Source organism: Anomaloglossus baeobatrachus, chromosome 3 (assembly GCF_048569485.1).
Source record: "Anomaloglossus baeobatrachus isolate aAnoBae1 chromosome 3, aAnoBae1.hap1, whole genome shotgun sequence".
NCBI lineage: Eukaryota > Metazoa > Chordata > Amphibia > Anura > Aromobatidae > Anomaloglossus > Anomaloglossus baeobatrachus.
This window is the reverse complement of record NC_134355.1, coordinates 649645145-649672813: the sequence shown is the minus strand read 5'-3', so window position 1 is coordinate 649672813 and position 27669 is coordinate 649645145. Positions and strand designations below refer to the sequence as shown.

General features: G+C 48.5%; 1 protein-coding gene and 1 long non-coding RNA gene across 2 annotated transcripts in view; both read right to left on the bottom strand.

Annotated features, from left to right (window-relative positions):
* Positions 1-20768, bottom strand: part of LOC142297352 (astacin-like metalloendopeptidase) — a 108744-nt gene extending 87976 nt beyond the window's left edge. Inside the window, exons 1-3 of the mRNA XM_075341583.1 lie at positions 20635-20768; positions 1118-1534; positions 19-150 (exon numbers count right to left, since the gene is read on the bottom strand). Coding sequence (XP_075197698.1) covers positions 19-150; positions 1118-1534; positions 20635-20768 — 683 coding nt within the window. The remainder of the gene's footprint in view (positions 1-18; positions 151-1117; positions 1535-20634) is intronic.
* Positions 20769-24657: 3889 nt separating this feature from the next.
* LOC142295706 (uncharacterized) lies at positions 24658-26844 on the bottom strand. Its single transcript, XR_012751526.1, has 2 exons — positions 25158-26844; positions 24658-25074 (listed from the first exon to the last, which is right to left on the bottom strand). It is a non-coding gene; the product is annotated as an uncharacterized LOC142295706 (long non-coding RNA).
* Positions 26845-27669: the final 825 nt, after the last annotated feature.

The window sequence follows — 27669 nt, the reverse complement described above, 5'->3', positions numbered from 1 at the left end:
ATTCCGACCATGCCTTACCATAAGCTTGCCACGTCGCAGGAGCCACGGAAGCTCTCACCAACGGAATCAGTTGCTGAGAAGGAGGTTCCACATACTGACAGGGCAGGGCAAGCTGTCCGGCTGAGCGCGGGGGCAAAGCTCTCGGAATTTCTGAAAATGAAAACGAGAAAGAGCATCAGCAGCGGAATTGCGAAAACCATGGACATGACGGGCACGAAACCAGATGTTAAGTTCCAAACATCTAAGGACTAATGACCTGAGTAATTTTATGACCGGGGGGGACGAGGAAGACAAATGATTAATTGCATGAACTACACTCATGTTGTCGGTCCAAAACAAAATGCGCTTATTTCGTAGAACAGTTCCCCAAATAGCGACAGCCGCCACTATGGGAAAAAGCTCAAGCAAGGTTAAGTTGGAAACCCAGCCTAAGGCATGCCAGGAATCTGGCCATCGTTCAGCACACCACTGGTCATCAAAAATCACTCCAAAACCAAGTGACCCAGAGGCATCAGAGAAAAGGGATAGCTCCTCATTAGTTATTTCCTCCTCCTGAAAGCATGTATGACCGTTGTACTGAGAGATAAACTCAGTCCAAACAATCAAATCAGCGCGCAGCAGTGCCGAGATCCGAATCCGGTGGTGGGGGAGCCTGACACCCCTGGTTGCGAGGGCCAGGCGACGAGAAAAAATACGTCCCATAGGCATGACACGGCATACAAACACCAGGAGGCCCAGTAAAGATTGCATTTGGCGTAAAGTAACGCTACGAACTGAACGAAAACCCATGAGCAATGAAAGTAATGCAGAAACTTTGTCAGATGGGAGGCGAAAAATCATGGCCTCAGAATCGATTTCAATCCCCAAAAAGGATAGCGTTGAAACCGGACCAACTGTTTTTCCTTGTGATAAGGGAACGCCAAATTTTTCCATGAGCCGGCAGAAATTGTCCAACAAAAATTGACATTGTGAGGAATCACCTGGTCCTACAAAAAGAAAATCGTCCAAGTAGTGAGTGATGGAATGGGAGCCCGACTCCCATCTCACCACCCACTCCAAAAATGAACTGAAAAGTTCGAAATAATAGCAGGAAATCGAACAACCCATGGGCAGGCACGTGTCGTAATAATAAGAGCCATCAACGAACCAGCCCAGTAAATGGTGACAGTCGGGGTGAACGGGGAGAAGGCGAAAGGCCGACTCAATGTCAGATTTTGCCATCAACGCGCCCCTTCCGGCCTGTCGAACTAGCGAAACCGCTCTATCAAAAGACACGTAAGTCACGGTGGCATCTGCTTCAGATATGCCATCATTTACTGATGATCCTTTGGGGTAGGACAAATGCTGAATCAGGCGAAATTTGCCCGGTTCCTTTTTGGGAACAACACCCAAAGGAGAAAAACGTAAGTTGAAAAATGGGGGTAAAGAAAATGGGCCTCGAATCCTGCCTGCTGACAATTCGCTTTCCAATTTCTGTAGCAACACATGATGAAACTCAGTAGCCGATTTCAGGTTCTGAGCAAACGAGGGGTCCCTACAAAAATGAAAAGGGATGAAAAAACCGAAAGTAAAACCAAAACGCAGCTGGGCCGCCGCCTCTTTATTGGGGTACTGGTCGAGCCACGGCCCCATCGCGAGGATGCTCACTGGCGTCCTTATCCGGCATGCTGGATGTTTTTGCAGGCAATTTTGCGGATGGACGGGTACACTTGGCTGCGGTATGAGGTCGACCGCAGGCGAAGCACTCGTGCTTGAATTTACAGAGGCCAAAGAAACGACAGTGGCCTTCGTTAAATGACCAGCACGTGCCGGGTCTACGAACGGCCACTGAGCCGGAGCCGGCGGTGTTGCTAGGGGCCGCTGAAGGAAAGGGCTGATAAGCCTTCTGGGCCAGCATCAGGCGCAGCCATGTGTCCGTGGCTTTGACCCCCCAGCCTAGCTGGGGTTGGAGGGCTAAACGACGACGAAAATCTTCGTCGTAACGCCACCAGGCAGATCCCCCGTGCGATTTGTAAGAATTGTATATGGTGTCAAGATAAAAGAACATCTCGGAACAGCGCTCGGGGTGCTTCTGACCCATTACGCATCCCATGACACAAAATGCTTGCAGCCAGTTGTTCATAGATCTGGCTACTTTTGGCCTCCTTTCAAAAGGACGATCCGCCGATCGCCGCTCTTTATCAACTGTATGTTGATTGGTGGAAACCAAGGACGATATATCAATATAGTCATTGGCCCATATTTTTTGAACAGTCTCCTCGCTCAAGTGGGAACCCAAAGGGGTAACGCCACAGAAAAAAGCGTCTCTGTGAATATCCGCGCGTGGAGGGGGGGGAAGGAGGGAGGGGGGTGGGTCAGGTTGATTTGAAATTTTAGCACTAAATGAAGGGTTAACTAGTATTTTTCCCCCCGCCGCAGGCTGCAAATTTGCCAAAAGTGCTTTAAGAGCTGCTGGCATACCCGCACTATCCCCCCATGCCCCAGAGTAGTGGTACTCACCAGCATCCTGAATAGGGGCGACATAAGGCTCCAGTGGTGGATCAACGAATTCCACGGGCTGCGAACGCGCTGTGGGAGGAACCGACTCCCTCTGCGGGTGATGGTGACGTCGGCGATGATGATGAGGCACGACGGAGGCGTCTGAAGAAACTGATGAGGCGGAAGGAGAGCGCCACCTCGATGAGCAAGAGCGGCGGCTCCTCCGAGAGGACCTTGAACGGCGGGAATGGCTATGTGCTCCATGCGACCTAGCAGGCCGCTCGTATCGCTCGGGGGTGTGCGATGACGCAGATGAATGTGTTGCTGAGCGTTCGCGGCGGCCGCGGCGGCTACGACCGCGGGCCAGAGCTTCAGCATTCATCTGTTCCAAAGCAATCATGGGGGCCTGTGAAGTGTGGACTAGTGGGAACAGATCAGATGGGGGGTGGGCAGACGCAGCTGGCTGCGCACCCGCAGATCCCTGCATAATGGGTGGCAAGACCAGCATCTGGGGGTTAATGTGTGCTGAAGGGCTTATTACTGCCCCAGCACTTAAAGCAGGTTGGCTTGACACAATGTTTGCCTGTGCTGTTTGTGAAGGCTGGGTGGGAGGGGGAGTTGGCAGTGGGGGCACAGCGTCTGCAGTCTCCTCTATGGATGAGGAGCTGCAGCTGTGATGTCCTCCCATAGTTGGTGGCAAGTGGAATAGTGGTGGTTCAGGGTGGCAGGGGTTACCAGCTGCCGACCGCGGGTCCGCGTTACCGGAGGGACAGAGTCGGCGTGCGGCAGCCGCGGTCGGGAGCTGGGAGGAAGTGGGCGGAGCTTGCCGCGAGGCGCGCGCACGAGTGCGCATGCCCCGTGACGTCATCGTGGAAGGACTCAGGCGCTCCGGCGGGCGTGTACGCCGAGCGGATCGCCTGCCGCCGGAGATTACCGCCCGAGCCTCAGGAGGGAGAGGACGCATCTCAACTAGGATGGAGGTAAGCCATGCGTCTGTGTCGCCCTGGGCAAGCCAGGGGACACAGGTCACACACCACCACACCCTACATCCCAGGTAGGAACAACAAAGCTAACCAAAAATCCTTGTTGCCTTCCTCCAGGAGTCTGATGATGAACACCAGGGGGTGGGCCAGGCGGTTGGCTCCGCCCACCGAGGAGGTCACAGCTCTGGAGGCGGAAAAACCAGGCAGACAGCTCAGGGACGAGCTTGAGTAAACAACTGAGTCTAGTCAGGGAGGAGGAAGTGGAAGGAGTGGAGGAGTAGTCCAGACAGGGCTAAAGTAAACAGCTAAGTGAAAGTGGAGGAAGAAAAGTGGAAAAGGAGGAAAGCAAGTGAGGTGACAGGAAAGAAAGAAAGCCTGAAGGGTCCAGCTGTGTGTAGGACCAGGTCAGCAAGGTCAGCAACGGCGGTGACTGTCTGGAGGGGGACCGTTTGGAAGTTCCTGGAAGGACCCCGTCGGCTGTGTGCCCGGCGGTCTGGAGCAGTGTTCCAAAGGACAGTCAGCACCAGGTCAGGGGCCTCTCGGACCCCGGCAAGGCTAGGAGTCGCCAAATTTGCCGAATCCGTCAGTGAAGGGGACGTAGATCCCCCAACAACCAAGTCCCGATTGAAGGCAACAGCCCGGCCAGCATAGAAGAGACACCGCCACCGCCAAGGCACCCGTTTCTTAGGGCCAGCGCCTGCGGGCAAAGAGTAGAGCTCCCCCGGTCCAGCTTGAAGCCGGGGAGCGGGTTACCGGTGGGGACCCATCGCAACCAACCAGTACATCAAGGTGCCAGGAAAAGGGACATCACCGTCACCTACCGGGAGAGCAAGTGCAGCCGTCCGTGGGACCGTCTATCCAGCCGTTTGGTTTACCGTAAAAACTGTGTCACGTCTCAGGCTGAGTGAGTACCACAGTGCCGCAAGGCACAGCGCTGCCCCCGCGTCCCTGCGCCCACCAGGCCCTGCACCTCCATCTCCATCACCGGGCCCCGGGATCACCAACCCCTACCCACGGAGGGGCAACACAACACCTGGCTGCTCCGCATCACCATCCCCGGGAGCCCCGTATAGAGCAGCGGTGGTGAAATCACCACAACCGTGGGTGGCGTCACGGACAATAATCATCCCCACACCCAACAAACCCCCCTTTCACTCACGGGCGAGGAGTGCCGCTCGAGAAACCCCGGGATCCGGCCCACAGCTCGAGCCACCACTGAGCAGCAGCCGCTGGACCCGAGCAGAAGGGGTGAGCGTAGTGTGCTGACACCCTCCTCCCCGCCCGCGACACGTCCCCTTCCCTCCCGATCCTGTCCCTGATCGCTGCAGCGAGCGCGTCGGCCATCTCTCACCAGAGGCTGCTGTGTCCGGGGTACCAGCAGCACAGCAGCTTCCAGGTCTCACGGATGAGGAGAGACCGAACCCGGAAACAAGGGGGATTTTATATGGGAAAATGGAGGAGGAGAAACACTGGGATTGGACACGGACAAGGGGGCGGACGGTTCGGGCATGGGAAGGAAGAATTAACCCCTTCAGACCGGGCTCAGCAGTCAGGGTGCATCCAGCTCAATATTACTGATATGCCCCGCAATTTTGCATCTGGCAGTGCCACTAACTCCTCAGTCATGTGTTGTCGGTGTATGGTTAAGAGGGTGGCTAGGCCCGTGTGCCCCTGCCCTGAAGACACCAATCGTCGTTACGTTATAATAATGTGAATTGTGTTAATGTATGCAATGTATTCATACATACATTTAAACGTGGCCATCTAGTGGCTGGGTTAGGTACTGCTCCCTGGTAAAGAGAATAGGCAGGGAATAGTTAATTTCTGTGGGTCACCCACAGGGTGAGGAGCCAGCTGCAGGATACAGCCTGACTCCATCCGAGTTTAGTCAATCGAGGAGTAATGGTTAGAGTGTAGAAAGCTGCACTAGTGGGTAGTATAGCGAGAAGGAGAAGTGTGCAAGCCTGTCAGATACCTCAGCCAGTAGAAAGTGGGCGTCTGTGGAATCTGTGTCCTGACGCTCAGGATGAACCCAAGAACAGAGCACATGGGAAGGGCTCCAATCATGGACGGGTAGAGGGTCACCTCCGTCCCAAAGGCGTTAGTACCAGGCCTGAACTCTAGAGAGGTTTTCCGGTCAATGGACTGATTCCAGCGGTACTAGTCCTCAGGTGAGGCTTGGCATAGACCTGGGCGAACAGGTCGGCACGTAGAGTACAGTAGATGAGCTTTGTCTGACGGCGGTCAAAACCGTTATAGAGAACGGATCTCTGTTGGAGAAACGAGACCATGGCCAGAGAGGTCTATATGACTTTATCATGTGGGACTGTTTTGTCAACCAGTAAAGAGGAGGACAGACAAATTACAACAGCAGTAGCAGGAATGATGGAGCAGCCTAAAGTAAAACGTTTTCAAGTATTGTGCCCACGATGACGATATGTTGGAAATACTGTGCGTAATGTTCAGTAAAAGACTGTTAAGGAAGAAATCAGTATCCTTGTTTGTGACTCCCCAGCAAAAAAATCCTTGTCTGCATGAGGGCCTGAACACAGGTTAGGCTTGCACACGCAAAAACCACACACCCAGCCAGGATCACTGTGACCAATCCTTTCCCCTTTGCTGTGTGGAGGTGACCATCAAAGGAGGACTGATGAGGAGCCTCTTGCCCGCAACTACCGATCCGGTCTACTCTCACATGTGTACACCCAGCTCACCGCGCAGTGTCAGGGAAGCAGAGATTCGCGAAGAGCTAGCGGTGACGCAGTTTTCACAAATCATGTAACCCACGCACACAAAGGCGTCATTGAGCATTAGGAATAATAAAATAAAGCAGCCTAGAGACAGAGATATGATTGAAAGGTCGTAATAATATAATTGATGGTGGGTTTTATGTCATTACTCCAATTATTACTGGATTTAAAGTGTAGACTATAAAAACCAACTATAAAAGAAGCCTTCTGTGTCAGCAATTTGTGGGGGTCTGACCCCAAATCACGTCGTAAATTTCCATGTTTTTCAATAAGAAATGATGTTAAGCCTAACATGGTAAAAGAAGAGTGAAAATGATCTAACAGAGAGAGTTGAGTTGCATCTGGTTTTGTTTTAGGCTATGTTCACACATTGCATTTTTGCTGCTTTTTCATAAATTTATGCAAATTAAAAGCTTCTCTTTACACCACCAGTAAAATCACACACCAAAAACACAGCTTTTATTGCTGCCAAGAGAGCAGGTTTTGCTGCAGAAAATAAAGCAACAAAAAGGCAACTTGTGAATATACAGTTAGGCCCAGAAATATTTGGACAGTGACACAAGTTTTGTTATTTTAGCTGTTTACAAAAACATGTTCAGAAATACAATTATATATATAATATGGGCTGAAAGTGCACACTCCCAGCTGCAATATGAGAGTTTTCACATCCAAATCGGAGAAAGGGTTTAGGAATCATAGCTCTGTAATGCATAGCCTCCTCTTTTTCAAGGGACCAAAAGTAATTGGACAAGGGACTCTAAGGGCTGCAATTAACTCTGAAGGCGTCTCCCTCGTTAACCTGTAATCAATTAAGTAGTTAAAAGGTCTGGGGTTGATTACAGGTGTGTGGTTTTGCATTTGGAAGCTGTTGCTGTGTCCAGACAACATGCGGTCTAAGGAACTCTCAATTGAGGGGAAGCAGAGCATCCTGAGGCTGAAAAAAAAGAAAAAATCCATCAGAGAGCAGACATGCTTGGAGTAGCAAAATCAACAGTCGGGTACATTCTGAGAAAAAAGGAATTGACTGGTGAGCTTGGGAACTCAAAAAGGCCTGGGCGTCCACGGATGACAACAGTGGTGGATGATCGCCGCATACTTTCTTTAGTGAAGAAGAACCCGTTCACAACATCAACTGAAGTCCAGAACACTCTCAGTGAAGTAGGTGTATCTGTCTCTAAGTCAACAGTAAAGAGAAGACTCCATGAAAGTAAATACAAAGGGTTCACATCTAGATGCAAACCATTCATCAATTCCAAAAATAGACAGGCCAGAGTTAAATTTGCTGAAAAACACCTCATGAAGCCAGCTCAGTTCTGGAAAAGTATTCTACGGACAGATGAGACAAAGATCAACCTGTACCAGAATGATGGGAAGAAAAAAGTTTGGAGAAGAAAGGGAACGGCACATGATCCAAGGCACACCACATCCTCTGTAAAACATGGTGGAGGCAACGTGATGGCATGGGCATGCATGGCTTTCAATGGCACTGGGTCACTTGTGTTTATTGATGACATAACAGCAGACAAGAGTAGCCGGATGAATTCTGAAGTGTACCGGGATATACTTTCAGCCCAGATTCAGCCAAATGCCGCAAAGTTGATCGGACGGCGCTTCATAGTACAGATGGACAATGACCCCAAGCATACAGCCAAAGCTACCCAGGAGTTCATGAGTGCAAAAAAGTGGAACATTCTGCAATGGCCAAGTCAATCACCAGATCTTAACCCAATTGAGCATGCATTTCACTTGCTCAAATCCAGACTTAAGACGGAAAGACCCACAAACAAGCAAGACCTGAAGGCTGCGGCTGTAAAGGCCTGGCAAAGCATTAAGAAGGAGGAAACCCAGCGTTTGGTGATGTCCATGGGTTCCAGACTTAAGGCAGTGATTGCCTCCAAAGGATTCGCAACAAAATATTGAAACTAAAATTTTTTTTTGGGTTTGGTTTATTTGTCCAATTACTTTTGACCTCCTAAAATGTGGAGTGTTTGTAAAGAAATGTGTACAATTCCTACAATTTCTATCAGATATTTTTGTTCAAACCTTCAAATTAAACGTTACAATCTGCACTTCAATTCTGTTGTAGAGGTTTCATTTCAAATCCAATGTGGTGGCATGCAGAGCCCAACTCGCGAAAATTGTGTCACTGTCCAAATATTTCTGGACCTAACTGTAGCTATACACCCTTAGGGTATGTGCGCACGTTGCGTACTAGACCAGCACCGTAAAAGGTGCGCTTCAGAGCGCAGCTGAAAAGCTCCGTTCTGAAGCGCATGGTGCCGGCGAGAACGTGCGCTCTGCCTGCAGCTCCTCCCATAGACAGAGCAGGAGCTGCCGGCAAAGCGCACGGAAGAAGTGACATGTCACTTCTTTTTGCGCAGTGCTTCTGCGCTCTAAAACGCCACGTGCGCACGGCCCCTGCACAATCTCCATAGACTGTGCAGGGGACGCAGGACGCATGCAGTTACGCTGCGCTACAAAGCGCAGCGTAACTGCATGAATTTACGCAACGTGCGCACATAGCCTTAGGCCCAGTGCCCACGCTGTGTAGCTTTGATGCGTATTTTCAGAAATCTATAGCAAAATCTGCATGTCCATTGTGAAGCCAGCAAAGTCTGAGAATTCAGAAGTGCTGTGCTCATGTTGAGTATTTTTCCCTTGCGTATTTTCTGCAGATTTGGTGCAGAAAAAAAGAAATCTACACCAAATATGCAAGGGAAAAATACTCAATGTGGGCACAGCACTTCTGAATTCTCAGAGACTTTACCGACTTCACAATGGACATGCAGATTTTGCTGCAGATTTCTGAAAATCTGCGTCAAAATCCACGTCAAAATACAAAGCATGGGTACAGGGCCTTAAAGCATATGTATTGTTTCAGTATCATGTGTGTCCATGAGGAATAACACTATTTTTATGTCTATTTTTCACCATTTCACTATCTCTATGCATAATTTTCAGTTCTTACTGAGCTAGTGGGTGGAGAATAGCTGTGATAATGTCTCCCATACACACACACACTCTGCCCTTATTCAGATTGAAATCTGTTCTGACACATGGTGAGGTTTTATTACTGGAGCGTTAGGTACCATCTCGATTTGGGTACACCTTGATGCGGTGGGATAGCTTTACACTTTTTTTATCAAAAATAGTGTTTACTAAGTACCCTATGTTTATTTACATGTACTAGTGCTTTTTATTTATTTACAGCAGGGTATACATCCAGATTATTTTTATCTTGGGTTTTGTTTCTCCTGTCTCTATGTAGAATATGTCCAGAAGCGCGTGGATCACATTATTCAATAGTACTGAGCAGCACTGCTGTGCATCCAGCCAGGGTGTAACAATAGAGGGTGTTAAGGGTACTTTACACGCTGCGACATCGCTACCGATATATCGTCGGGGTCACGTCGTTAGTGACGCACATCCGGCGCCGGTAGCAACAGCACTGTGTGTAACACCAATGAGGAACGATCACAAAATCATTCAAAAAAGGGTGATCGTTGACATGTCGCTCCTTTCCTTAATATCGCTGCTGCCACAGGTACGATGTTGTTCGTCGTTCTTCCGGCAGCACACATCACTATGTGTGACACCGCAGGAGCAACGAACATCTCCTTACCTCCGTCCACCTGCAATGAGGAAAGAAGGAGGTGGGCGGGATGTTACGTCCCGCTCATCTCCGCCCCTCCACTTCTATTGGCCGGCTGCTTAGTGACGTCGCTGTGACGCCGAACGCACCTCCCCCTTGAAGGAGGGATTGTTCGGCGGTAACAGCAACATCGCTGACAAGGTATGTGCGTGTGACGCTGCTGTAGTGATAATGTTCATTACGGCAGCGATCACCAAATGTCGCACGAGCAACGGGGGCGGGTGCTATCACGCATGACATCGCTAGCAATGTCGCAGCGTGTAAAGCACCCTTAAGAGTTGTAGTCATAGCCAGGCACTGGGTTCTGATGAGGCCCAAAAGGTCTCTTTGGCCCATATGAGAACACCAATAATACTAAAGACCCATGACAGTTGGGGCCCCTGTTCAGATTTTGCACTGGGGCCCATAAGCTTCCAGTTACATCAACATTGGGGTGAGATAACACTTAGTAGAAAGCCACAGCACTTTCTATGTTGCCGTGGTCTCTCTCACACTGATCCTTCACCCCCTTCCCCACCCTATACATTTAGTAGACAAGAGTTATCTGATCACTCAGTACCCCTTAGTCTCACTTGTGCCATTGATTTATGCAAAGAATATGGAGATGACAGTGACCATTTCAATACTGACTGTATCTCCTAATCTTAGATCAGAAAGTATCAGAAACGTATACTAAGACTTTTTTTGCAGTGTAGATTTTTAATTTATTCTAGACTGATTATAGACTATAAACCTCCAAACTTTAACATCATGAACGTCTCTCTCCTGCATCTAGAGACTTGTGACAGGATCTGTCCCAGAGTCTCTCTTTGCCATCTGAGACTCTTCACATTTAACATAATTCCCTTTTCCTTTGGTGCTGAAAGGGTTAATGTCAGTTTTACTTTCCAGCAGCTTCTAATTCCTGGCCTCAGTTGCTTCCGGTTGGTAACCACTTCACCTACATATGGTCAATTCTCCCAGTAAAGAGCACCAGTAATTCTGATTCAGTCTGAAGCTAGGCCTGGAGGTGGAAGAAGTTGCTGGAGCCCTTGAGGTTGAAGCATTGTAGGCTGCACACCTGGAGTCCTCCGTCTGTCGTAGCTTCCCTTCCCTTCTTGTTGTATTAGTGCAGCTGTGTAGGACTAGTGATGCTCACCTGCCAGCTCACTAGCTAAAGTCAATACGGGGTCTCTCATGGCTTCAGGTATCCTATTTGGCGACAGATATGGAACCTGTATAGGGACTGAGTAGAGTACAGGCGCAAATGAGTGCAGGAGATGTTCCACCATCCCCTTCTCTAGTGCCAGGGCCCACCGTTGTGAAAGTGTCCCCAGTGTACCTCTTCTCTGTTGTGGTGAAACCCCCGTTTGTTGTGTGTCTTGCCCCATACCAGACGTGTTAAAATGTCACTGCATCCTAAGCAGGATGTGAGATTGTACAGCTGTGGTGTGGAGGAGCCAGCTGGTAGACATGGCCAGAGACTACCAAGAGATAAAATGCACATGACTTAGAATGTTTGCCTAATTGCTGGGTAGACAACACCTACAATTAATTTGCAAATTAGTAGGCACTAATCATCCCTCAGGCAGTCCCTGCAATCATGTGATGGCTGGGTGAAAGGCGGTAGCAAAAACTGCTGGGTCCTAGGAAACCCAGACAGCTCTGCTATGCAGACAGAAAGCTGAATTTCCCCTGTAACTGGGGCTAATATGCCAGCCCCAGTTACAGAGGAAATCAACACTAAAAAGGTATTTTAAAAAATGTCTTAAAACCTTTCATAGGGTATAAAAGAAATTAAAAAAGCAATAAAAGCAAAACAAAATAATAGTCCAATTTGTTATCTCTATCCCTGTCCGCTCTAAAAAAAAACAAAAAAAACAAACAGTCAAGACATAAAAAAAAAGAATTCTATGGAAACAAATTTTTTTTGTGGTCCTTTCAAAATAAATGGAAACAATAGATGAGATTTTCCTATTTTTTTTACATTTGCCCCTCAGATCAGCAAAAAATAAATTATATATATATATATATATATATATATATATATATATATATATATATATATATTTAAAATTACAAAAATGAATCCTTTAAAACATTCAAAAATGATTTGAAAATACAAATAAGATTTTTTTTTGTTTTTTGAACCAGTAAAAACACATGTAGGATAATACCTGAAAATTTGCAGTGAAGAGGAAAAATGATCAAAAATGGGGAAATATAGCAAATGTGAGTGACAACAGCATTGCCTGGTATATACAGATGCTCCATGTCACTCTCCATAGAAGCTCCCAAGATAGCACTAACTAATGGGATCTCACCTGGCTTTGAACTCAAATCCAATTGTACAAAAAAAAAAAAAAATGAAGAGAACGTTCCACAAAAACAGAGAATGTGAGACCATCCTGGTCCATTTTCCTTTTATTAAAAAAGGAACAAAAACATAAAAAAAAACCCCATTGTTTGTTGTATTCCTTGTCTCAGCATAATGGGAAAGGCTGTCATCTTCTTTTGGGGCACTGCATCATGCAAACTGGTGATCCAATAGAGCCAGGCCTGTAAGTAGTCATGAGGGTGGAGCTATTGGCTGACCCTCCCTCCTGTCCCATAGGCCTGGTGTTATCACATCCCACCATAAGCAGGAACTGGTGCGTGAACAGCAAAGTGATGTGCACATGCCTCATCAAACCGTGACCTGAATACCATTGGAAATGGCTTGATCAGGTATAGTGGCATGCAAACGTTTGGGCACCCCTGGGCAAAATTACTGATTGTGAACAGTTAAGCAGGTTAAAGATGAAATGATCTCTAAAAGGCATAAAACTAAAGAAGATACATTTCCTTTATATTTTATATTTTAAAATTAACAACAAAGGAAGGTAGGCCGGGTGCAAAAGTTTCGGCATCCTGACTGGTTGGTACCTAGTAGCACTCCCTTTGGCAAGTATCACAACTTGTAAACGCTTTTTGTAGTTAAGAGTCTTTCCATTCTTGTTTGAGGGATTTTCATTCATTCTTCCTTGGTAAAGTCTTCCAGTTCTGTGAGATTCCTGGCTCGTCTTCCATTTCTGTGAGATTCCTGGCTCGTCTTCCAGTTCGGTGAGATTCCAGGCTCGTCTTCCAGTTGTGTGATATCTCTGGCTCCTCCTCCATTTCTATGAGATTCCTGGCTCGTCTTCCAGTTGTGTGAGATTCCTGGCTCGTCTTCCAGTTGTGTGAGATTCCTGGCTCGTCTTCCCGTTCTGTGAGATTCCTGGCTCCTCTTCCCGTTCTGTGAGATTCCTGGCTCGTCTTCCAGTTGTGTGATATTCCTGGCTCCTCTTCCAGTTGTGTGAGATTCCTGGCTCGTCTTCCAGTTCTGTGAGATTTCTGGCTCATCTTCCATTTCTATGAGATTCCTGGCTCGTCTTCCAGTTCTGGGAGATTCCTGGCTCGTCTTCCAATTTTATGAGATTCCTGGCTCGTCTTCCAGTTGTGTGAGATTCCTGGCTCGTCTTCCAGTTGTGTGAGATTCCTGGCTCGTCTTCCAGTTGTGTGAGATTCCTGGCTCCTCTTCCAGTTGTGTGAGATTCCTGGCTCGTCTTCCAGTTCTGTGAGATTCCTGGCTCATCTTGCATGCTCTGCTCTTTTGAGGTCTAGCCACATATTTTTAATGATGTTCAGATCAGGAGACTGTGAGGGCCATTGGAAAACCTTCAGCTTGCACCTTTTGAGGTTGACTACTGTGGATTTTGACGTGTGTGTAGCATCATTATCCATTTATAGAAGCTATCTTCTTTTCTCCTCTTTTCAACTTCAGCTTTTTTACAGATGGTGTTATGCTTGCATCAAGAATTTGTTAAAATTTCATTGAATCCATTCTTACCTCTACCCATGAACTATTCCTCGTGCAATTGGCTGCAACACCACCCCAAAGCATTACAGATCGACCCCCATGCTTAGTGGTTGGCAAGATATTCTTTTCCTGAAATTCTGTGCCCTTTTCTCTCCAAACATCTTTGATCATTGTTACTAAAGAGTTCTATTTTAACCTCATCGGTCCACAGAACGTGTTTCCAATATTAAAAAGGCTTGTTTATATGTTCCTTTGCAGACTTCTGACACTGAATTTTATGGTGAGGACACAGGAGAGGTTTTCTTCTGATGACTCTTCCATGGAAGACATATTTGTGTAGGTGTCTCTGAACCCTAGAACAATGTACCACAGCTCCAGAATCTGATAAATCTTCCTGAAGGTCTTTTGCAGTCATGGAGGGGGTGGGGGTCAAGAATCTGATTTGCCCCTCTAGCAATCCTAGGAGCAGCTCCCACAGAAATTTTGCTTGGTCTTCCAGACCTTATCTTGACCTTCACTGTTCCTGGTAATTGCCATTTCTTAATTACTTTTCAGACTGAAAAAAGAGGGCAATTTGCCTTCTCCTGCTTTGTGGACCTCCACCGTTTTCATTTTCAGACTGCTAGACAGCTGCTTAGAAAAATCCATGGCTGCTGGTTTTTGTCACAAGCTTAGAGGAGGCTGGGTTTTTGTAAAGCTGTGAAATTTGCATTACCTGGCCTTTCCTAATGATGATAGTGAACAAGCCATAACTAAAAGGTAATTAAAGACTGAAATCTTGGTCAAAGTTTTCTGAGCACACAAATCTTCAAGGGTGTCCAAACGTTTGCATCGGCTGATTTTTCTTTTTGTAATTTTTATAAATATAAAAACATGAAAATATTTTTGGGCCTAAACTAGAAAAAGAGAATTTTATTTACTTACCGTAAATTCTTTTTCTTATAGTTCCGTATTGGGAGACCCAGTCCATGGGTGTTTAGCTTCTGCCTCCGGAGGACACACAAAGTACTACACTTAAAAGGGTAGCTCCTCCCTCTGAGCTTATACACCCCCTGGTAGCCAGTCCTAGCCAGTTTAGTGCAAAAGCTGAAGGAGAATAGCCACCCACAAGTAGAACCGAGTAAGAACCGGAACAACCGGAGACTCTGTCCACGACAACAGCCGGTGATAACACACGGAACAAGAAAATTGTCAACAGGCAACAGGGAGGGAGCTGGGTCTCCCAATACGGAACTATAAGAAAAAGAATTTACGGTAAGTAACAAAATTCTCTTTTTCTTTATCGTTCCTTTGGGAGACCCAGACCATGGGACGTTCCAAAGCTGTCCCTGGGTGGGAATAAACAGAAAAAACTAAGAAGCAGGCGGAGCCTGACTTCACAAGTGGGCGACAGCCGCCTGAAGGATGCGTCTGCCCAAGCTCACATCTGCCAAAGCATGAGCATGCACTTGGTAGTGCTTCGAAAAGGTATGCAGGCTAGTCCAAGTGGCAGCCTGACAGACTTGTTGAGCCGTAGCCTGGTGCCTAAAAGCCCAAGAGGCACCGACAGCTCTGGTCGAGTGTGCTTTGATCCCCGGCGGGGGAGGCACCTGAGTACTCTGGTAGGCGTCCGAAATGGTCGATCTAATCCAACGGGCCAAGGTCGGCTTAGAAGCAGAGAGACCCTTGCGCCGCCCTGTGGTTAGCACAAAAAGAGAGGTGCACCGCCTAAGCGCAGCGGGGCGAGACACATAAATCCGGAGAGCACGCACCAGATCTAGAGTATGCAGCGCTTTCTCAAAGCAATGAACAGGGGCCGGACAGAAGGAAGGCAAGGAAATATCCTGGTTAAGGTGGAAGGGAGAGACCACCTTAGGAAGAAAGTCCGGGGTCGGACGGAGAACTACCTTGTCTTGGTTTAAAACCAAAAAAGGTGACTCCGAGGAGAGCGCAGCCAAATCAGAGACTCTCCTGAGAGAAGTTATGGCAACTAGAAAGGCCACCTTTTGAGAAAGACGATACAAAGAAACTTCCCTAAGGGGCTCGAAAGGGGGTTTCTGCAATACCGTAAGGACCAAGTTAAGGTCCCAGAGATCCAAGGGCCGCCAATAAGGCGGAATGATGTGAGATGCACCTTGCATGAAGGTGCGGACCTGAGCCAGCCGGGCGAGACGCCGCTGGAACAGCACTGATAGAGCTGAGACTTGTCCCTTGAGAGAGTTGAGGGACAGTCCTAGCTTCAGACCGGACTGTAAAAAAGACAGAAGGGTCGGCAACGAGAATGGCCAAGGAGAATGGCCGGAAGAGCGACACCAGGACAGGAAAAATTTTCCAAGTCCTGTGATAGATCTTGACGGAGGAAGACTTACGGGCCCGAGTCATAGTGGAGATGACTTCAGGAGGAATACCAGAAGCCGTCAAAATCCAGGACTCAAGAGCCACGCCGTCAATTTGAGTGCCGCAGAATTCGGGCGGAAAAACGGACCTTGCGAGAGCAGGTCTGGACGGTCCGGAACATGCCACGGCATCTCCACGGACAGTTGGAGCAGGTCCGGATACCAAGCTCGCCTGGGCCAGTCCGGTGCAATGAGGATGACTCGACGGCCCTCCATTCTGATCTTGCGCAGGACTCTGGGCAAGAGAGCTAGAGGGGGAAACACGTAGGAAAGACGAAACTGGGACCAGTCTTGAACCAGAGCGTCCGCGGCGAAGGCCTGAGGATCGTGGGAGCGAGCCACGTAAACCGGAATCTTGTTGTTGTGACGGGATGCCATTAGGTCCACGTCCGGAGTGCCCCACTTGCGGCAAATTGACTGAAACACTGCCGGGTGCAGGGACCACTCGCCACCGTCCACGGATTGATGGCTGAGATAATCTGCCTCCCAGTTTTCTACGCCAGGGATGTGGACTGCGGATATGGTGGACTTGGAGTCCTCCGCCCATTGAAGAATGCGTTGGACCTCCAACATTGCCAGGCGGCTGCGTGTCCCGCCTTGGTGATTGATGTAGGCAACCGCTGTCGCGTTGTCTGACTGGACTCGAATGTGCCTGCCCGCCAACAGGTGGTGAAAGGCTAGGAGAGCTAGAAGCACAGCTCTGGTTTCCAGCACATTGATTGAAAGGGCTGACTCGGACGGAGTCCAAGTGCCCTGTGCTCTGTGGTGGAGATGTACCGCTCCCCAGCCGGATAGGCTGGCATCCGTGGTGAGAATCACCCAGGACGGAGTCAGGAAGGAGCGTCCTTGGGACAGGGAGAGGGGTCGAAGCCACCACTGAAGAGAGCTCCTGGTCCATGGCGACAGAGCCACTAACCTCTGTAAGGAGGAAGGCCGCTTGTCCCAACAGCGGAGAATGTCCAGCTGCAGAGGACGCAGATGGAACTGGGCAAAGGGAACTGCCTCCATGGAGGCCACCATTTGACCCAGCACCTGCATCAGGCGCCTGAGGGAATAACGGCGGGGCCTCAGGAGAGAGCGCACCGCTAGCCGGAGAGACTGCTGTTTGATTAAGGGCAACTTCACGAGTGCCGGCAAAGTCTCGAACTGCATCCCTAGGTACGTGAGACTCTGGGTCGGAGTCAGAGTGGATTTGGGAAGATTGACAATCCACCCGAATTGGGCTAGGGTGGCGAGAGTGAGCGAAACACTCCGCTGACAGTCTGCGCTGGATGTACCCTTGACCAGAAGGTCGTCCAGATAAGGAAGCACTGCTAACCCCTGGAGGTGCAGGACCGCAATCACTGCCACCATGACCTTGGTGAATACCCGAGGGGCCGTGGCTAACCCGAAGGGGAGAGCCACGAATTGGAAATGACCCTCTTCTATCGCAAAATGTAGCCAACGCTGATGTGACACTGCGATTGGCACATGCAGATAGGCATCTCTGATGTCGATGGACGCCAGGAACTCCCCTTGGGTCATAGAGGCAATGACTGATCGCAGAGACTCCATGCGAAAATGCCGCACCCGGACATGCTTGTTGAGAAGCTTGAGATCCAGGATGGGCCGGAAGGTACCGTCCTTTTTTGGAACTAGGAAGAGATTTGAGTAAAAACCTCCGAACCGTTCCTGAGCGGGAACTGGGACAATCACTCCGTTTGCCTGCAAGGACGCCACGGCCTGCGAGAAGGCGGCGGCCTTGGAGCAGGGGGGAGTTGAGAGAAAAAATCTGTTTGGAGGGCTGGAAGAGAATTCTATCCTGTAGCCGTGAGATATGATGTCTCTCACCCACTGATCGGAGACTTGCTTTAACCAAGCGTCGCCAAAGTGGGAGAGCCTGCCACCGACTAAGGACGTGGCTGGAGCGGGCCGAGAGTCATAAGGAAGCTGCCTTAGTGGCAGAACCTCCTGCGGTCTTCTGCGGACGCGCTTTTGGGCGCCAGTTGGATTTCTGATCCTTGGCTGAGTTAGCGGACGAGGCGGAAGGCTTAGAGGATGACCAGTTGGAGGAACGAAAGGAACGAAACCTCGATTGATTCCTACCCTGGGCGGGTTTCCTGGTGTTGGTTTGTGGCATGGAAGTACTCTTCCCTCCAGTAGCTTCTTTAATGATTTCATCCAGCTGTTCACCAAACAGCCGTGAACCAGCAAAAGGGAGCCCAGCAAGAAACTTCTTGGAAGAAGCATCTGCCTTCCACTCTCGAAGCCACAAAATCCTGCGGATAACAAGAGAATTAGCTGAAGCCACCACAGTGCGGTGAGCAGCCTCTAGCGTGGCATACATGGCATAAGATGAAAAAGCTGAAGCCTGAGCAGTTAAGGTAACCATCTCAGGCATAGATTCCTTGGTGATGGAATGCATCTCCTCTAGAGAAGCAGAGATGGCTTTGAGAGCCCACACTGCTGCAAAAGTAGGGGAAAACGCGGCCCCCGCAGCTTCATACACAGATTTGTCCAGAAGGTCAATCTGACGGTCAGTGGAATCCTTAAGTGAGGTGCCGTCAGCCACCGACACAACGGTCCGGGCTGAAAGCCTAGACACCGGAGGGTCTATACCTTTGGGGAGTGAGACCACTCCTTGACCACCTCAGGTGGAAATGGAAAAAGGTCATCAGAACCACGCTTTGGAAAGCGTTTGTCAGGGCAGGCCCTGGGTTTGGTCACAGCGCTCTGAAAACTGGAGTGGTTAAAGAACACACTCTTCACTCTCTTAGGCGAGGTAAACTGATGTTTTTCTGCCAAAGAGAGTTGCTCCTCTGACACTGGCGGATTGAGATCCAGCACAGAATGAATAGAAGCAATCAAATCACTAAGATCTGAGTCACCCTCAGAGAAATCGATGGGATACATAACCTCCGAGCCCCCAGTGAGGGCATCCTCCTCATCTTGAGAGTCAGCTCTTGAGACAGAGCCGTGGGATGGGGAGGGGGAGGAAACCCTGCGCCTTCTCTTAGAAGGACGGGGTCTGGGATCAGATGATGAATCCTCCGTGAGCTCCGATGGACGGAGGTCAGAGGATAGGAGTCCTCTGTCAAGAGTATTAGAGGCACCCTGTGAGGGAGGCTGATGCATATTCATCAAAGTCCTGGACAAAAGTCCCATGGACTCAGCAAATGACTGGGATATGGACCTAGAAAAGGACTCTACCCAGGCCGGGGGTTCAGTCACAGGTGCAGCAGCAGCCTGAGAGACCACTGGGGGTGAGACTCCAGGCTGTGGTACCACCAAGTTAGAGCAGACATCACAATGTGGATAGGTGCTCGGCTCAGGCAGCAGGAGCTTACATGCAGTGCATGTAGAATAAAGCTTTGGAGCCTTGCTCCTTGTGTGAGACATGCTGCTGGAGTGGGGGCTTTGCAGAGAATGAACCCCAGGGAGAATATACAGAGGTCCACAACCGGAGACCGGCTGTGGCTTACCAGACTGCTGAGCGCGGTGTTGTGTGCCCTCCAGATCCCGAAGCCCGGTCCCCCAGTCGCAGCACCTCAGCAGAGATGCCCAGAGCAGAGTGAACTCTGCCTGAGAAGAGGGCGTTCCTATAAAAGAGCGGGAACTGGAGGGCTATAGAGACCTGCAGGGAAGGAGGGACGCCCCAGCAGTGGGGAGTGTCCCTCCCCTGCGTAGAACGGCCGCCGGGAGGAGCCGAACCTGTCCCTCTGCATGAGTGACATGCGAGGGCAGGAAAATGAAACTAGGCCTCCGGCGAAACCGGGGCCTAAATTTAAGCGGCGAGGCCGACAAGCAGGCACCATCGGCGCGGTTCTCAGGCAAAAGCTAGAGAACCCGCCGGAAAAGTTAAAACAATCACATACAGCATACTCTCCCCTTACAATAAAGAACGGGACCCCCAACATAAACGTCTCAGGTACTTAGCTGCTGAGACGCAGGGCCATGTCCCTGGGGATGAGTGCTCCGGTCCAACAGAATCCTCAAGGGGCTCTGGATGGAGACCGGATTCCTGCCAGGCATGGAGACCGTGCTGGCTCCCACTTCAAGCCAGAGCCCAGAAGGGATGGTTAAGGAGCGCGGCATGTAAGGCTGCAGCCTTGTAAATCAACCTTAACAACACCGCCGACACAGTGGGGTGAGAAGAGACATGCCGGGAGTCCAGACATGGACCCGCTTTTCTTCAAACTCTTTCCAAAAGCCAAACAAATCAGATGAGAATGCATGTGTGGATGTATGCCTCCTGACACAAAGCAATAAACTGGCTAGGACTGGCTACCAGGGGGTGTATAAGCTCAGAGGGAGGAGCTACACTTTTAAGTGTAGTACTTTGTGTGTCCTCCGGAGGCAGAAGCTAAACACCCATGAACTGGGTCTCCCAAAGGAACGATAAAGAAAGGAAATGTGTCATCTATAACGTTATGCCTTTTAAAGATCATTTCCTCTTCAACTTAAAGGGAACCTGTCACCAGTTTTTTGCCCTATAAGCTGTGGCCACCACCAGTGGGCTCTTATATACAGTTTTCTAACATGGTGTATATAAGAGCCAAGACCGCTGTGTAGAACATAAAAAACACTTTATAATACTCACTTAAACCGGTTGCTGTGGTGGATGTGGGTCAAATGGACGTTCTCGTCCTCTGGTGCCGGCGCCTCCTTTTTCGGCCATCTTTGTCGCCGTGTCTGTCCTTCTGACGCCGTGGTGCATGACGCATCCAACGTCATACGCACTTGCCGGCATTCAGGTCCTAAGCAGAGCAGATCAAAGTATTGTAGTGCGCATGCGCAGGACCGGCGAGTGTGTATGATGTAGACGCGTCATGCACACAGGCTTCAGAAGGAGGACGAAGATGGCCGAAAGAGGAGGCGCCGGCACCGAAGGAAGATGCCCATCTGAGCCACATCCACTGCAACGACCGGTTTAGGGGAGTATTATAAAGTGTTTTATACTGTGTGTCCACTGCCATTAACTTGAGAACGGCGGCAGCTATAGACATAGAAGTGGTGTCTAGGTATAGTAAAGTAGCCATGCGCTACGCAATGAAACCACCTATAGCACCATCTGGTGGAAAACAACGGAGTTAGCATTTATATCTCGAAAACGGAACGAGATAGAGAAAAAAAGTGAATTACAAAGTTGTAGGGCATCAATTTAATAGGAATCGACACCTTGCATACAGAAATGCTATGATTAGAACGTGTAAAACTCACAAGGCTGTGGACGTGAAGCGATACCTCATGGAGACCTTCCTACAAGTCATTGGGTATGGTGGCTGTGTGGAGTGGCCTCCACGCTCACCTGATCTGACCCCATTGGACTTCTTTCTGTGAGGTCACATCTAACAGCAGGTGTATGCGACCCCTCCACCAACATTGCAGGACCTACGACGACGTATCAGAGAAGCTTGTGCAAACGTGTTACCTACCATATTGCACAACGTGCAGCAAGATACAGTATGCTGTGCAGAGTCCAGATGTGCATTGCAGCTGACGGGGGCCACTTTAAGCATCAAAGTTAAATGAGCACCATATGCGTGACCAGCATTCAATGTTTGGGGGGGGTGGTGGTCATGGGTTTCATATCATAGCATTTCTGTATGCAAGGTGTTGATTCGTATTGCATTGATGATGCCCTACAACTTTTTAATTCACTTTTTTTCTCTATCTCGTTCTGTTTTCGAGATAAAAATGCTAACTCCGTTGTTTTCCACCAGGTGGCGCTATAGGTGGTTTCATTACGTAGCACATGGCTACTTTACTATACCTAGACACCACTTCTATGCCTATAGGTGCCGCCGTTCTCAAGTTAATGGCGGTGGACAGGATATGGGTGGACACACTATGTTCTACACAGCGGTCTGGGCTCTTATATACAGCATGTTAGAATGCTGTATATAAGAGCCCAGTGGTGGTGGCCGCAGCTAATAGAGCAAAAAACTGGTCACATGTTCCCTTTAACTGTTCACAATGACAGTAATTTTGACCGTGTGTGCCCAAATTTTTGCATGCCACTTTATCCGTTGAGTGAGACATCAATCAACCTTGTAGGATGGTCCACCATGACCTTCAAAATAGTGTCACAGGCCACTAGAATATACCGTGCACTGTTTTAACGTTTTACTAGGTTATGCTTATTCAAAATATTAAAGGATACCTATGTCAAACTCCTACAATTTTGGGGGCCTAAAACCTCCTGACAGTTTCCTATAGGGGAACATATGGTTCTAGCACTTAGGAAAAGGAGAACATCTCAAGGCCATGAGACAAGTATTCATCAAAGATGGTGGTGGCTTCCTCAGATGAGCAAGGATTGTTCTTCTACTATTGCGAGACTTGTTGCACCACGATTTCTTTGCTGCATGAATCTTAGACCTCAGAGAAACCTTTGGGGACAATTTTGATTTTCTTAAAAGCACAAAGTTTGGGCTAAAAATAATTGTTTTGCATATGGATTCCATTACAAAATGCTGCATGGTTTGACTTTTACAGGTTTTTGCCTTCCCACACATTGCTTATTGCTTATCTGTCAGTGGGCTTTTTCTGAAGGTTTTTTTTTATCCTCTATGCTGATTTATGGACAAGGACCACATCAAAGTTGAGCTGAGCCTTTGATTCCGGGCTCGTCTCCACTTGCGATTTCTATGTGCGAGTGCGATCTGATAGAAAATCGAATCGCACTTGCACCAGTGTTAATCAATGAGGCCGTGTCCTCTTGCTAAATGTTTTACGGCATGTCTCGTGCTCTCGGTGAAATCGCAGCATGCTGCGATTTGCACAGAGTCTCAGCTCTCGCACCCCCATGCAATCCTATGGGAGCGAGAAAAAAAAAAAAAATCAAAATCCGGGTGGTATGCGCATGTCATACAGATGGCATACGCATGTCACACGGATCCTTGACACTTGCGCGTCAGACTGGCTACCGGAGGAATGTCCAGTAATACCAGTCCTGGCCGCGGTTACGTGCACTGAACTCCGGAGCTGTCACCTGAGCTCCAGAGTGCAGCCTGAACAGCGAGCGCCGAGTGATGGATTCCCCGGTGATTGCTGTTCAGGTCAGCACAGCTTCAGACAGACCGGGCAGAACTCCGGAGCTCAGGTGACATCTCCGGGGTTCAGTGCAAATAATCGCGGCCAGGCCTGGTATTACTGGAGATTCCTCCGGTAGCCAGTCTGACGCTGCATGCATAAACACTCACATAACACCCGCATGATGCTCGCATGCAAAATGTAATTTTAAGCCCAAAATACATGCAAAAGATGGGAACCTGTCACCTGTTTTTGCCACCTAATCGGAGAGCAGCATAATGTAGATTAATTCCAGTGTTGTGTCACTTACTGGGCTGCTTGCTGTAGTTTTCCTAAAATCACTGTTTTATCAGCAGGAGATTATCACTAGCGCAGTGTTTCTCAAATCCAGTCCTCTAGGCCCACCAACAGATCATGTTTTCAGGATGTCCTCAATATTTCACAGGGAATAATTCCATCACTTGGGCAATATTAAAGGGAACCTGTCACCAGATTTGGGCCCTATAAGCTGCGGCTACCACCACCGTGCTCTTATATACAGCATTCTAACATGCTGTATATAAGAGCCCAGGCCGCTGTGTAGAACATAAAAAAAACACTTTAGGTGAGTATTATAAACGGTCGGTATGGTGCAGATGGGTGTCTCCGTTCTCCGGGTGCAGCGCCTTCTCTTTCGGACATCTTTGTCCTCCTTCTTCTGAAGCCGCGGTGCATGACACATCCTACGTCATCCACACTCATCGGCATTGAGGTCCTGCGCAGGCGCACTTTGATCTGTCCTGAATAGGGCAGATCAAAGTATTGTAGTGTGACTGCACAGGACCTCAATATTGGATAGTGTGGATGACGTAGGACGCATCATGCACCGCAGTTTCAGAAGAAGGAGGACAAAGATGGCCGAAAGAGGAGGCGCCACACCCAGAGAACGGAGACACCCATCGGACCCATCTGCACTGCCCTTTAGGTGAGTATTATAAAGTGTTTTTTTATGTTCTACACAGCGGCCTGGGCTCTTATATACAGCATGTTAGAATGCCTTATATAAGAGCCCAGTGGTGGTGGCCACAGCTTATAGGGCAAAAAACTGGTGACAGGTTCCCTTTAAGGAAATCTTCAAAACCTGATCTGTTGGTGGGCCTTGAGTTGAGGAACACTGCACTAGAGGCACGTAATCCTTCATATTAATTGTCTCTGTATAACCCCGCCCCAACCATTGATTGGAAGCTTTCTGCCTATGCACAGTGTACACAGAAAGCTGCCAATCAGTGATGCGGGCGGGGTTATACATAGCTCAGCATTCAGAGAACAGGTAGATCTGCAGCAGATAAAATAGGGAGAGTATCAAAACTGCATCGAGCAGCTCAGTAAGTGACACATCCCTGGAATCAGGGTCTGTGCCACTACATCATGCTGCTCTCAGAATAGCAAATATCTGGTAAAATATTCCTTTTAAATAAAAAACAAACAAACTAACCTGAAGGTGTCCGTAACCTTTGATTAAAAACGTTTTGCAAGTAACATATGGCACCATCTTGGTTTATTTTTCCATCTGTCCTGGTCTCATGGGTAATAATGACAATAGAGCATCTTAGTTTGCCCCTTTCCAGGGTATTTAATTCTTGGACATTTTCGGGGGTGGGGAGATATGTTAGAATGGAAGACAAGAAATACACAAGAGCGTCACAAGCCCGCTCAATTCACCGACATTCTGATACACGGTTTCCGACCCAATAAATAAAAAAAGTTTACATTCGGGTTCTTCTGCAGAACGGACAATGCAGGATTTTCTTCAATTCCCTCCTAATACAGAAGAAGACAATACTGTAGAAGTCAGGAGCCCCCACGTTAGACGCCAACAGTTTTTGCTTGTTGATGCAAGTCCGGCCTTGCTCGTTAGCATTCAGGCTGGCCGGTAAGTCCGTGCTCCCGTACAATCAGTCCAGGCGGCGAGCGCTTATAATAAAATCTCTGCGACCAAGGGACCTACGAGGACGAAAAGTCGATCCTAGAAGAAAAAACATCTTGTTAGTGCCACCTGGTAGTGGTAGCTACCCGGCAAGTCCATGTCCAACACTAGGTGGCACTTACAACAGTTTTATTCCTTCCAGGAGGGGGGTGACTTGCATGTTTTCCACATTGCCATAATCCGATAGTTCCCGACGCATGTTTCGCTCTCCAAGTGCCCAAGATTAGTTGGCAGTAGATAGGCTTCTGGCTTGGATAATATCCTTAGAAAAGGTTTTATAAAGTTGCCCCTTCTAGAGGATAAAGACGTTTTCTTTTCTTCCTTGCACACAATCAATGCCATTAGGACTCGTCTCCTAAAGGACAGTTACCCCCCCAGTCCCCAAAGCTTATTTACATCCAGTAACTGTCGGTCATAAAACTTTTTAGCTGGGAATCAAGAGGGAGAAAAAAAAAGAAAGAAAAAAAAAGTAGAGAAAAATCTTGATTCGCTTGCTTAACATAAAGAAGAGGCAGAGATGAGAAGCTGCCGGAAAAAAAATTGTGTTAAATATTTAAAAAAAAAAAGAAAAAGGCAAACAATTCATTTCCTTTAAACGCATGTATTTTGGTCTAAAACTATTTTTTTCCTTTTGCGTTTCACTACATATAAAGAGAGTTACAAACTCTACCGTCAGGACAAGCTCACTGATGGATTCTCAGTTGACTCGCGCTGCAGTCTGTAAAAAGCTAATGATTAGGGATGATCAAGCGCTACCACTCTCAGGTCTCGTAACGAGCAGTTCGATGCTCGGATGGGTGCGACTCATGTACTGGTTATAATGGAAGTCAATGGGGGACCCGAGCATTTTTCCAGAGGTTTTAGCCCAAAAAATGCTTGAGTTCCCCGTTGACTTCCATTATACTCAGCTGCTTGGGTCACGCTTATCTGAGCATCCAACTGTTCTAAGCGAGTACTGAGCATGTTAGTACTTGATCATCACTAATCATTCGCTCTTTGCAGGCTCTTTGCTTCTCCATCACTGGCTGCAGTGAGTCAACTGAGGATCCATCAGTGAGCTATTTCTGGTGGTAGAATTTGTAATTTTTGCTTTTTCCTGAGGTCCTCTCAGCTAATTAATGACCATTTATTTTAGCCTTCATTACATGCATTTAAGCAGCAAATAAATAAATATATGTATAAAATTGCTCCCAAAGGAGTCCGTATTCTTTAAGAATTTCATTCCTCTCATTGTCAATGAGTCCTTATTGTGGCGGTAGGTGACAAGATGGCAGTGTTTTAAGTGTTTGTGTGATTTACCCGCCTGACCGCCTCCCTGACCGCATCCTCTTCTCTGCAGGCCGGGATGCATCTTTGTTCCCAGCTACGATTTCTTGAAGGGAAGAGATTTCACTTTTTTTGTTGCTTTCCTAAAGTATTTTCAGTTCCGATAGAAAGACAGCAAAAAAAATTAGAATGGTTAAAAAAAAACAAAAAAAAATGGTGCCGATGAGCTTAGAAGGGAAAACGGGATCCAAAAAACCCCTATCATTTCATCTTGAGAGTGGCGGCTCGTGCAGGTCACCGCCATAAATTAGCAGCTTTCTACACATCACTGACCAAAGGCGCCAACAGCAATGTGCATGGGGAACACAAGGGTATTTACTAGTGATGAGCGGGCACTACCATGCTCGGGTGCTCTGTACTAGTAACTAGTGATGAGTGAGCACTACCATGCTCGGGTGCTCGGTACTAGTGATGAGCGAGCACTACCATGCTCGGGTGCTCGGTACTAGTGATGAGCGGGCACTACCATGCTCGGGTGCTCGGTACTAGTGATGAGCGGGCACTACCATGCTCGGGTGCTCGGTACTAGTGATGAGCGGGCACTACCATGCTCGGGTGCTCGGTACTAGTGATGAGCGGGCACTACCATGCTCGGGTGCTCGGTACTGGTAACTAGTGATGAGCGGGCACTACCATGCTCGGGTGCTCAGTACTAGTAACTAGTGATGAGCGGGCACTACCATGCTCGGGTGCTCAGTAGTCGTAATTAGTGATGAGCGAGCACTACCATGCTCGGGTGCTCAGTACTCGTAACTAGAGATGAGCGGGCACTACCATGCTCGGGTGCTCTGTACTTGTAACTAGTGATGAGCGGGCACTACCATGCTCCGGTGCTCAGTACTCGTAACTAGTGATGAGCGGGCACTACCATGCTCGGTACTTGTACCAAGAAGTCGGACACTTGGATGGGTGCGACTCGTGAACACAAGTATAATGGAAGTCAATGGGGAAATGTGTTGAAGTTCCCCATTGACTTCTATTATACTTGGGTACTTAAGTCGCACCCATCCAAGTGTCCGACTGCTTGGTACAAGTACCAAGCATGGTAGTGCCCGCTCATCACTAGTTACTAGTACTGAGCATGGTAGTGCCTGCTCATCACTAGTTACGAGTACTGAGCACCCGAGCATGGTAGTGCCTGCTCATCACTAGTTACGAGTACTGAGCACCCGAGCATGGTAGTGCCCGCTCATCACTAGTTACGAGTACTGAGCACCCGAGCATGGTAGTGCCCACTCATCACTAGTTACTAGTACTGAGCATGGTAGTGCTCACTCATCACTAGTTACGAGTACCGAGCACCTGAGC